Raw genomic sequence first — 12,470 nt, 5'->3', positions numbered from 1 at the left:
AAATTCTTATTACAAGTGGTATAATAGAGTTATCTTTACTATGGATAGTAAACCCCAAGAACTTTCACTTTTTATGAAAGACCAGCCCAGATGTGACGTCAGGAGTTTGGCTCCCTAGAAAATGATAAACAGTCATACAAAGAGAGGAAACTTCTTCTAACATCAGTCAAGATTTCCTTTGTTATGGTCAACAACTTCAGTGCTCAGTTCTCAACTGTGGTGTTTCAGGACTTCTCTTCTATAGCAAAGCACCCAGTGAAGTATTATATGTTCTTTTTCTTTGTTTTTTTCCCACTGAATTTTGCGTTCCTGTAGTTGGTGCACTTTCAAAGCCATGGTGCTGATCATTGCTCATGCTGATCACCCAGTTTCTTCTTTTATTCAGTCCAAATACAAACACTATTGTTGCTGCAGGACATAAAATCACAGTTATGTCTTTTCAAGAAATTAATAATGACAAAACTGATATTTATCCTTGTAAAAAACTTTAAACTATTAACTACTGATTGTCAAATTATCTGTCATTTTTCAGATTAATTGATTAATCGTTTAGTCCACAAAATGTCAGAAAATAGTGAAAATTACCCATCACAACTTTCCAGAGGCCAACATCACATCTTTAAATCACTTTTATTAGGCCCCAACAGCAATCTAAAATCCAAAGATATTTCATTTACATTGATCATCAGGAAATCCTCACATTTGATGTACTGGAAACATAAAGTTTGGCATTTTTGCTTGATCAGTGACTTAAATGATGAATAAATTATTTTCATTTCAGCATTTCAGTACTTTATTTGTATATTTTAGTTTTTGATATCAGACTATAACGCTGTTAAATGCCACCTGATAGGCTCATCAAATCCTTTTTTTTCAGATCAATGGAAACAGCTGAGATAAAACAAACTGTGATAGCTCACGGCTCGAGCAGCTAGCTGCAGTACAGGGATCTTGCCCCCATTATCTCCAGTATATAGCACTGTGGAAACTCCTGACACTGCTATTTTCAGACTGATTATCTGTATAGGAGCCAATACCTGAGGGACCCTGAAGTGTTTTCTCAACCTCCCACATCAACAAGGTTATAGGACATTTTCAGTGCATTTATTTGCCTTTGGTGAATTGCCCAGGCCTAATTGAACAGCTAGCGCACTCCTTTCTGCTTCAGCAAGCCATTATCAGCATGAAAAGGTGAAGGAAATGTGTTGTCATGGCTACATGGTTTGCCATTAATGTAGTCAGGAAAACATCTTTGTATCTCCCTTCTTTGTCTCCGTCATACTTTCTTCCTGCTTTTCCAGCTTCGCTTCATGCCTCAGACCCGAGAGCGTACTCTACATAACTCTAGAGTAGGACCCACCCAAGCGCCTCAAAAGGGTATTCATTCCCCTTCAGGCGTTACGTCAGCGCAGGTTATGATGCAGGTGCGGGAGGGAAGAATTGTTCCATGCCGTATTAGCATACAAGTCCTCCCTGCGGTGAAGTCAGGCATGGTTAGCTGGTGGGAGGAGGGAGGGAGGGAGGGAAGGGTGGGAAGGGTGGGAGGGGGCTAGTGTGAGAGGCGAGGATTCTCCTATGATGACGCAGAAACCCTGCAAGGTCTATTTTTAAACCTATTGAAGTATGCAGCACCCTTTCAGTACTGTAACCTTCAACTGCGACTTCAAACCAAAACAAACAGAGACGGAGAGGCAGCGAGGGAGAGAGAAAGTGCAATAGCAACAATACATTCAGCTCCTTCCATTCCTCCTCTCAGGCTTATGGAGCCACAATGAAATATGGATTATGACTCCATATTGCTGAGATGTGGTGCTTTTAGGTTGAATGATTGTCTGGCTTGGAATAAGAATAGGGTCGAATGGATGATCCCCACTAAAATGACTTGGCAGCACTTGAAAGCAGCGACTGACTGAGGTTCTGTCCTGGCCAAACACAGCACAGCCTGTATTCATTAAAGTCTCAGCTCTGGGTTTATCAGCGAATAACACAGACTGGATGGAGCTTTTTTTTATATCCTCTTTATCTTCTCCTCTCTCCAGTCTTTTTAAATTTTTTTTTCAATCAAGTGAAATGTTGAACTTCCTTGAATTGCAGATGTGCGTCCCGCTCGCGTGGCGGTATCTTTGGCCCACGAGCCTCTGAAATATCACCGCCATTCTGTACATGCCAAACTCAATAACCAGGAACAGGTGCTAACCTCACTTCCTATCTATCATGAAGGCAACAGCTCCGATCTGATCTGGGCTTTATATAGACCTGAGAGTGTTGATCAAGGTCGAAACCTACCAGCACCTTCTGACAACGAGTTGGAAAGTGTCATTCTGAGTCATTTTCTTTATGATATGACACAAGATCCAGATCCACGATTCACCTCTGGCCTACTGATCTAAAATCCTCATCTGGTATCAACTACAATCCAAAACATGCTGGATTTTCCTTCCAGCTCCTCTCTCTGTTCTCTGGCATTGTGCTGAAATACTTGGATCCATCTGTCCTTTTGATGGAAGCCTTGTGATACACACCACTGTGTTAAATCGCAGTTCAAATCTATCATCTGCACATTAGGATGACTCACTCTGGTTTGCCCCGTGTATTGTAAACAGAGTGTGTATACACAGCACATCCACCATTTGAGTCTTCAAAATGAGGCTTAAAATGTACGGTATGTTTGTTTAAATGTGAAAAATTCTGCCAGTGTTTCAACATAGTTAAGTTTAATTCTTTCCGTTACAGTTTTTCAGTTTAACAAGTGTTTTCATTTGCTCTATGAAGCAACATCTGCTTTTGAGACTTGATACCATTGTTTATGGAAACAATGAGAGGTCACACGGATTTTAATCTTATGAACAACTGAATACCTAACTGTGCAATTGAGTCACTACTGAATACCTGGGGGAATAGTTCAATATTCAACATATTGGGAAATACACTTATCCACTTCCCTACTGAGAATTAAATGAGAAGATTGATAACCACACCCGTTCTGATCTAACGCTCTGCAAGAGAACAAGCTTATCTCTCAAAACATCAAACTATTCCCTTAATGGAAAGTTAAATACCACTGAATTCATTGCATTAAAATATTATATTCTGAAAACCATCTACTTGAATATATATGTTTTGAATTCTTCTCTTTGACATTTCCAGTAGGTAATTTAAAGTTGTACGGTTTCAAAAACGTGACTACCTGCCTCTATGAATTTTACTTAAAGATCCCGTCCAGACATGTTTTAAGATGTATATAAAATACTCTACCTTGAATAATAATTTGTGTCTGATATGGTTTTTCCACAAAAAAAGTTAGATTATCTTTTTTTGGCATCTGCTCCTTCTCCCTCATTGCAAATTCCAGAATCTACAGGTACCGGAGGCTTCAAGTTTCCACATCACCCTTTTGTAAGTTGAATATTGGACCAGGATTGTCTTCCAAACTATTTGTGATGTCACAAATCCTGCTCATAGGACCGCCCCTTAAAAATCGGATTTTCAGCACAGAGAAACTCTCTATTTTCAGCAGATGACTGTGAAAACAGCCTCCTAGTGTCAAACTCTGCACATACATCATTCGGCACAGTGAAGCTCAAACATTCAACTGTAAGAACAAGAAGAACAACATGTTTTTGAGTGGAGGGGAACTTTAAACTGTTATATCATGCTTGTTCAGTATGTACAAACACCTACAAAAAGAGTAAAAAGGTTTCTTGTACAGATTAAACATGTTAATTAGTGAGCTTTAAAGGTGTTGGCAGGCATTTGTTCCTTTGGACAGAGCCAGACTTGATGTTTCTCCCCCATTTCCAGTCTTGGCGTGAAGCTAACATAATCAGTTGCTAGCTATATCTTCACATTTGCTTTACAAATATGAGTGTTGTATTGATCTCCTCATCTAAATTTTTGGCAAGAATGCAAACAGGAGTTTTTCTCAAAATGTCAATGTATTCCTTTAAATTTCACCATTGTGATCAATTTTACAATTATTTATCCAGTTGCTCATAAAATTCTAATTATTGTGGCCTTTTTTTGCTTCCATAGATCTTTGAATTCACGTTTCTTGGCTGAGGAACACCCTTCAGAACAAACACAAGTCACAAAAGTTGAGCACAAAACACTGCTGGGTGTGTGAGAGATACAATTTGATAAGGACCTGTGTGTAATATGTGAAGCTCATGTAAGGAATGTATCTCTGTGAAGCAGGGGAGAGAGCACACACTCTGGAACAGACAAGATGGAGTCACAGCAAGGCAACACCCCGCACCCTGGGAGTCTCCCAGCTGGTGTGACACCAGACCATCTGTGGGCCTGTTTATCCCAGAGAGCTGAGGTGGTCAGCTAGAACTGCATGTGTGGATATGTGTGTGTGTGTATGTGTGTGTGTGTGTGTGTGTGCTCTTTGAATATTGTTTTCCACTTGGACTGCAAGGCCTGAAAAGACTTGAATACCTATTGAAAAACAACAATTTGAGCTGAGGACTAAAATAGTTCCTCTAGTACAAGCCGACCCAATTAATTACAGCAGTGAACATAATGCAAAATGGACTTTGCTCTGGGTAGTTAAAAATGCTGGAAATAGCAACAGCCTGGATATGCAGCTAAGACTATTAACTGACCACCATAGTGTAGACATTACTCTCACTTTAATGCACCCCAATGACATCTGCCAAGTGCTGACATGTTGACAGTCAACCAACAAGGGAGGAATGACTTGTCTTCTTTGTTATCTGACAAGAAAACCAGTTATGAAAGCAAAGACCAGTATCTCTACACACGTAGGCATTGACATTACTCATGACATCTACCGAGAATGTTTTAAATGCATCTGTGTCTTACAAGAGTGGAATTGCAACTCGCAAAGTTTACTTTCCCCTCTAATCCTCCATGAGCAATTAGGTAGGTAGGTGCTTTATTAATCCCTGGGAGGAAATTTCTTCGTTACAGAAGCGATAGCAATACACATAATAGAGTAACACAACAAGAATAAGAATTAATATAAGGGTAGAGATAAGAATAAAAATAAGCAAATTCTATATACAAATGCTATTTAAGAGCTGGGTCTGTCTGTGTTTGGGGTCGGGGGTGGGAGGGTTTGATGGTTAGTTGTTGGTGGTTAGTCTGGGGATGAGTTATAGAGTCTGATGGCGGTGGGCAGGAAGGACCTCCTGTGCTGCTCTGTGGTACACCGAGGCAGGATGAGTCTCTGCTCCTCTGTGTGGTCAGAGTGTCATGGGTAGATGGGAGGTGTTGTCCATGACGGCCAGCAGTTTCCTCTCAGCCACCACATCCACTGGGTCCAGGCTGGCACCCAGTCTGTCTATCCTGTTGGTGTCTGCAGCTTTTGTGCTGCTGCCCCAGCACATAAGCACAAAGCAAAGGGCACTTGCCACTGCCGACTGACAGAGCACGTTTAGTTCTACATACATCAAAGGACCTGAGCCTCCTCAGCAACTGGAGTCCGCTCTGGCCCTTCTTGTATGTGGCCTGGGTGTTCCCATTCCAGTCCAGCTTGCTGTCCAGCAGCACTCCTAGAGACTGTGCCAAGTCTTCATCCTCTCCCAGATGGAAACAGGGGCGATTAGTGTCTAAGTCCTCCTGAAATCCACCACTATCTCCTTGGTTTTTCGCACATTCAGCTGCATGTGGTTCTGGTTGCACCACTCCACAATGTCACTAACCAGTCCTCTGTACTCCCACTCCTGACCCCCCCCCCCCCTCCCCAACACATCTGACAATTGCAGAGTCATCTGCGAACTTCTGTTGGTGACATGAGTTGTATCTGAAGGCTGATGGCTAGAGAGTGAATAGGAAGGGAGCCAGGATGGTCTTTGGATTCTCCACTGAGCACCAGAGGAATTAATTTGCAACGCCGGGGATTCTGAGCAATTTATTCGCCAAACCAATCTAAACTGAGATTTATATTTCATTACCACAAACATAATTGAGATATAGATTTATACTTGCAAGCTATTTCAATTGTTTTACAGTATTTTTATATGTGCTGCATCACTCACTACTGAGGCTATATGGGTAGCCATGATTGCTAAATGTCCACACTGACATGATCATACAGAAATCCACTGCTGGAAATGAACTATGTACATTTACTTAACTACAATTTTGAGCATTTCCATTTTATGCCACTTTATACCTCTACTCCACTACATTCCAGTGGTAATTATTGTACTTTTCACTCTCAACATTATCTGACAACTACAGCTACTAGTTACTTTTCAAATTAATATTTTACATTGAAAAACATATTAGCTTATAAACTACAGTGTATTGTTAAAAGATTAAACCTGTTGTTCCTGACCTTCATTGTTTGTGAACCCTTACAAAAAAGCAGTGTATAGTTTGGGCCCCTTGTCATGTTTCAGGTGTACATTTACATGTGCACTAGTGTCCTGGTTATAATCAGGTTTTTAGAGTAGCCCAGTTGTGTGTTACGTATGGAAACACCTTATCCTGGTTTCAGAGACCTGGATATGTTACCTGGACTACCTCAATACAAACCAGGATACTGTGGCATGAAAACATCTTATCAAGGTTTCAACATCCTCTGTTGCTAGAGAAATGAGCAACTGATGTTGTTGAGGATGTGAGACACAACTGGACACAGATGATCAGAAACCTGGATACTGTTAGAATCATATAAACAGGGATATTAATAACCAGGTTTCTTGTGTTCCATGTAGCTAAACGTCATATCCCAAATATGATCAAAACAAGGATATCTGTTGTCAGTAGAAGATACATTTCCCCTTTACACTTCTCAGATGGCTTCATTTGTTATTGTTATTTCAACTATTTGAGGTCCAAAGAGGTGAAATGATCCAATCTTTCACAAAAAGCAAATATTAGAGAAAGTCCAAAAAAATAAATACAGATTTGTGCAGCAGAACATTTTTTTTCTACCATTTTAATCATCTCACGACACCTCAGCGTGACCCTCTGGAGGGGCCCAGCCCCTATGTTGGAGACCACTGGACTAAATTACTTAAATGTATATAAAGTAAAACTAGCTCCCCCTCAACCAGCTACAACACTAAAATGCTATTGATGCACCAACAGTATCAACCGCACTTTTACTTTTGGTACTTTAAGTATATTTTGCTGATAATACTTCAGTATTTTTACTTAAATATGATTTAAAATGAGGACTTGTACTTGTGATGGAGCATGTTTACATTGCTACTTTTTATTAAAGTATCTAAGCTATTGTTCCATCACTGCAGAAACCTAGCAACACTGCTGCTGAATATAGGATGTTTTCACATAAATGGCATTACAGAACATGTAGAAACAAAGTATTTACGTTACAGTGCAATAAAGGGCAGTTCCACAGTATTTGTCGCTGGGTCTGGCACTTAAGAAAATAAACACACATGTAATATAGTCATTTACGAGAATCGAAAACAGGCTTTAAGTGTGTTTAAGTAGCTGAGTTTGCTCTGCCATAAATACACATCATGTACATAACAAGTCTTTTACGAGGAAGGGAGGGGGCGTCACTTTAAGCACATAAACACACAAGCTATTTTCCTCCTGAGACATTTGAGTCACTCAGAACGGCAAACGTGATTATCTCTTTGGTGAGTTAAGCTGTTGCAATTCTACACCTTGGTGAATGTTTAGCTTGTTCTTCTTTTAATACATGGACGCCTAGTTAATACGCTCCCCCATATTGTCATTGTAACAGATGTTTTCAAGGCAGTCAGCATGTAAACTCCAAACATATGCCTGTTTTAAGTTAACAAAGAGGGACTGGATGAGGCTCAGATTAAATGTGTTGCTTCATACTGCTAAAATGAGTGTGACAGATCATAAATAGCCGTCCACCTGTCTTCACAGCCGTGATGTCACGTGCCTACTCCCTGTGATTACTGAGACATTAACCTCCACCTACAAACCCTCAACAGGTCCAAAGTTTACAGTACAGGAGCTCCAGGCTTTATGTTGCCACATAGACAGATTGCACAGTCAAGTCTTCATCTCTAACCTCAAGTTCCCCTCATGACACAGAGGGGCAAATCCTAGCATGTGACTATCACTGCTATTATCTGCTGGAGCAGCAGATTGCCCAACAGCAAAGTGAGCTATTGCTTAAATATTAAAAATAGATGTCACTGCTGTGGTAACCCCAGCAATAAAAGAAGTGCGCTGTCCACAGATCACGTTCAACTGTAGTTTATTTTATTAAAAAGACCAGGGTGCAAATATGAAATTAAAAAAAATAAAGACAAGCATATAATTTTTAAGCATTTAATACAAACTTAACAATATAAACTATTTCAGTCCCTCTTGACATGTAAGACACTGACTCAAAATACTTTGTTATACCGTATTTTTTATCAAGTATTGCACAATGTAGGTACAAAATTAATATTCATACGATTACATTTTTGTCCATAGTATAGCAAAATCTTTTTAACCTCTTAACAGAAAATACAATTCATCTTTCAGAAAAAAGCAAATATTCCTACACTTGAATTCCACCACTAAGGAATACTCTGTACACAATCTTTAGAATATTTGATGTATTTTTAAAGATGGATTTTCTTTAACAATTATCTTTTAAAAAAGAAAAATAAGGAAAAGCTGCTGCAGCCATCACAGATCACTGGAGTAGTAAAAAGATATAAATGCAACACCATGTCATAGAAACAATATATACTCTGATATCTTACAAACTCTGTACTAAATTAAATTATACAATTAGAAAAAGACCAAGTAACCCCACTTAGTAGTGCCAATTCATAAAAATCAGCCTTGTCTTACCACCTGTAAAATACTGTAAGAGGCCAAAACTTGAAGCTTGTATTTTTTTTTTTTTCCAGATTTTTTTGGAGTATTTTCTCAACATAGTAAAAAATTTTGTGCTTGGTTGGCAAAAAGGAAAAAGAAAAACAATGATGCATGTTGAATTGAAGTAACCAAGCTTGGATGTGTTTGTACAACAAGCTTTTAGTAGAAACAAACTCAAGGGGGCACAGTAGAAACACCCTTGGGCACATGCGCTTGACTGACTAGACACTATATCCTTTGAAAGTCCAGTTTCTAAGTGTGCGTTTTGTTTTTCCTTCTCTTTGAGCCACCATCATTCATAAATAACATCTTGATGATGAGTTTAGTTAGCCATGACTGGCTGGAATTGCTGGTTAGAATACTGCATGTTGCTCAGACTGAAGTTGAGGCCATCCATAAGGGACTTGTCGTTGAGGCTTCCGTAGGCCGCAAACATGTCAAAGGCATTGTTGTACTGCAGAGGGCCGAGTCCCAGGGAGCCCTCCCCGGGGAACACGGCTCCAGGGCTGGCCTGGCCCTGGAGGCTGGGGAACACAAACTCCTTGGCGTTAGGGGAGAGAGCAGAGGCCTTCTGCTGCTGCTGCTGCTGTTGTTGTTGCTGCTGCTGCTGCTGCTGCTGCTGCTGCTGCTGCCCCAGGCCCAGCCCGTACAGTGAGTGCATGGAGGTGGAGATGGCTTTCTGCTTCAGTAGGGTGTTGACATTCAGACCCAGGTTATTGGTAGGGGAGGTGCGGGCCACCTTGCTGCTACTGCCGCTGTTGCTGTTGTTGCCGCGGCCGCTGCTCTTCATCTTAGTGGAGCCGAATTTAGTGGCAGCAAAGGTGGCAGTGGTGAAGGTTAAGGGCTGGGTGGAGCGTGGCATGAAGGAGGGGCTCACGGCAGCAGACTGCCCGAAAGGAGGAGAGGGGGAACTGGACTCTGAGGAAGCCCCAACGGGGTCGCTGATTGGCATGAAGACCTGGGCCTCAGGATTAAAGCTGTTCTTGATCTCCTTGTCCAGCTCTGACCCATTCTCATTGTTATCATCCACATATAGCACCTTGACCGGTCCCTTCTCCCCAATCTGGTAGGAAACCTCAAACGGGTCGATCCACACACTAAGGTCCTGAGGGAGATTATTCCGGACGTCTTCAATGTCCAGCCCGCTCTCTTTGGCTGCCTGCTCCACCACAGGGTCCACCTTCTCCCCTACATGGATGCACCTGAACCCTGAACCTTTGTATGGCTTATCCGGGTACCAGTGGCCTTCATATTTTCTCTTCAGCTGCCTCTCAAGCTCTTCACCGAAGATATTCACACGTCGTCGAGGGAGTTTGTTGTATAAATAGGAAATAATAAAGTTGAGTGCTACTTGAATTTCAAGCTGCATAGCTGCTTCAGTGGCGAGGGTGATTCTTCTTCTGTCACAGAGTTGCTTTTTCTGAGCGTTGCAAAAACCTCCAAGGCAGCAGTGATCGGTGTGATGAAAAAACTCTGATTAAGTGCTCGTTGCTGAAATGTATATCCTTCCTGAAACAGGGTTAGGTTCTGGATCCTGAAATGGGAAAGAAAAGGAAAACATTAGGAATCTGAAGCAGTTTGTAGTATTCTCAAAGAAAATTAAGACAATATGATGATTAACACCACATCTGTGTCAGTACTGAGTATTCAACATTAACTTCCCCCCCTCTATGGCAGTGCTGTATCTCAGCTGTACAATATCAACAGCTAAAAATAAACACAGGCCACTGACTCAGAGACGGTGTCAGCAGTGTGTGTGTTCCCCAGCGGTCTACGGTGACAGACAAACGCAACCATGGTTGACCTCTGCGGTGGAGGGCGGTGGATCTGATGGCAGGTGTCAATAGTCTGAAGGATTTTTGATTGGCTCATTATGGCAGGAGGACATGTTCAGGCAAAACTCCTGCCTGGTACGTCGAGGTGGGAGGACATCTCTAATCTAACCGGGCTATTCTAGTGCTTTCCCGTGCACCGACTGAGCTACAGGAGGGAGAGGAAGCACGTACAAGCTTTTGCTGTTACATAATCATCATTCAAAGTCTAATCACGGCCATGAAGCCCTTTCTACAACAGAGCAAAAGACACTCGCTTGACGACACCGACAATAAAAACTAGCATTAGCTGGGCCAACTTGATGATGAAGGGTGTGAACAGCAATGTAGCAACGCCAGCTATCTCAACGCCAGATACTGTTAACGTGTAGCTCGACCAGCTGGTTATCAGTGTTACCTCTCGCTCGGTGACACCGAGTGTAGCAAAGCCATGAGATAAAGAGACATGGACAGCAAACGGTGACGTTACTGTTAACGGCGACAAAAGAGGTTAAATTCGCTTTAATCTGGACTGACGACCGTGTTGAGATCGATAGCAAGCGACGTAGCATTTTAATTAGCTTGGTGGCTACAGCCTGCATATTCCTCTATATGAGGCAATATTTAATAACAACACGAGTGTCACAGTTTAAGAATAAATTAAATATCAATGAAACTGTGTGCACAGTTTGGGATAAAATGAATGTTATGGCGACGGTTAGTCAGTATTTACTTACATGGAAATTCACAGCAGGTCCTTCTTGCACTAGCTCGAGCCCGCTCCAGCAAACGTTATACTTGTATAGCCGCTGGTGTCGCTTTCTAAAGCTGATACAAAAATGATGTTGCCGACGTTGTGTCTCTAATATGCTCCAGGCGGTTTTTCTTCTGTGGGGTAATTGTTGAATTCCGATATTCAGGCTACCAAGCGGACTCCCCACAGCCTGGGAGTTTTTTACAACTCTGCCCTTTAAAACTTGGGCTGGTTTGTTTTTATAGTAGTCCTCCGCCACGGACATGGAGGAGGTGGTGATGCGGCTCGCAGAGGTCAACACCCAGTAAATTGTTTCTATTGGCTAAACGCGGGTTCGTCATCAACAACTACCCCAGCTACAGCTGTGATTGGAGGATGTTGTGCTCAATCAACCGCAGGGTTCTATTTACGGTAGTGCTTTGCCTTTCATGTGCTTTGGACTATTTTATTGGATCAGGTTTAAGCTAAAATATGATTTGAAAGCCCTGTATCAGGCAAAATATGATTTCAGTAACACAATTTAAAAAACCTAAAATCATTTATGCTGAGAGATAGCAGAGAACAAGATTGACTTATCTGTAAATGTCCATTTTATGTGATGCCCTCTTAAAGATCCAATGAGATCAAGCATGAAATCTACGGCTGAACAAGGAGTCTGTGGTAATGATAATGCTCAATAGCCTATATAATTATTGTTGCCAGTCAGAATCAACACTGAAATGAAACCACGTCTTTCTCTGCTCTCCCCCACTACAGGGTTAAACAGAGCTAGATAGTCGCTGTGGCGGAGGGACACACCTGTCACTGGTTGTATTCCTTGCTGCTCACCAATGACATTTTGATGTTCCTGGAGCCAGCTGTAGCTGTGTATCTAAACCTAACAGCCTTGCCTTACTGAGACCGGTGTCCTGTGATAAAGCGCAATTTCCACCACTTTTAAACAAAACAGATGGAATCTCATAATTGCCATCTGTGTAAATATTGACATTCTTTTCCCACTGTGTACCCGCGATAAAATTCTCTTCATTATAAGGTCTGTGGACTGTGAAAATGAATTGTTACACAATGGATCCCAGTGCTCTCTAGTGCCTGTGTGCTGGCTACTT

The 12,470-nt window shown here is 41.6% G+C and overlaps 1 protein-coding gene across 1 annotated transcript; it reads right to left on the bottom strand.

Moving 5' to 3' along the window:
* Positions 1–8,165: 8,165 nt before the first annotated feature.
* tob1b (transducer of ERBB2, 1b) lies at positions 8,166–11,591 on the bottom strand. The gene is made up of 2 exons (XM_042397155.1): positions 11,348–11,591; positions 8,166–10,333 (listed from the first exon to the last, which is right to left on the bottom strand). The coding sequence occupies exon 2, from the start codon at positions 10,166–10,168 to the stop codon at positions 9,122–9,124; it is 1,047 nt and encodes a 348-aa protein (XP_042253089.1). The 5' UTR covers positions 10,169–10,333; positions 11,348–11,591; the 3' UTR covers positions 8,166–9,121.
* Positions 11,592–12,470: the final 879 nt, after the last annotated feature.

This window comes from Thunnus maccoyii, chromosome 20 (assembly GCF_910596095.1).
Source record: "Thunnus maccoyii chromosome 20, fThuMac1.1, whole genome shotgun sequence".
NCBI classification, from domain to species: Eukaryota; Metazoa; Chordata; class Actinopteri; order Scombriformes; family Scombridae; genus Thunnus; species Thunnus maccoyii.
Note: the sequence above shows the minus strand (reverse complement) of the source record. Positions and strands in the feature narration are given on the sequence as shown.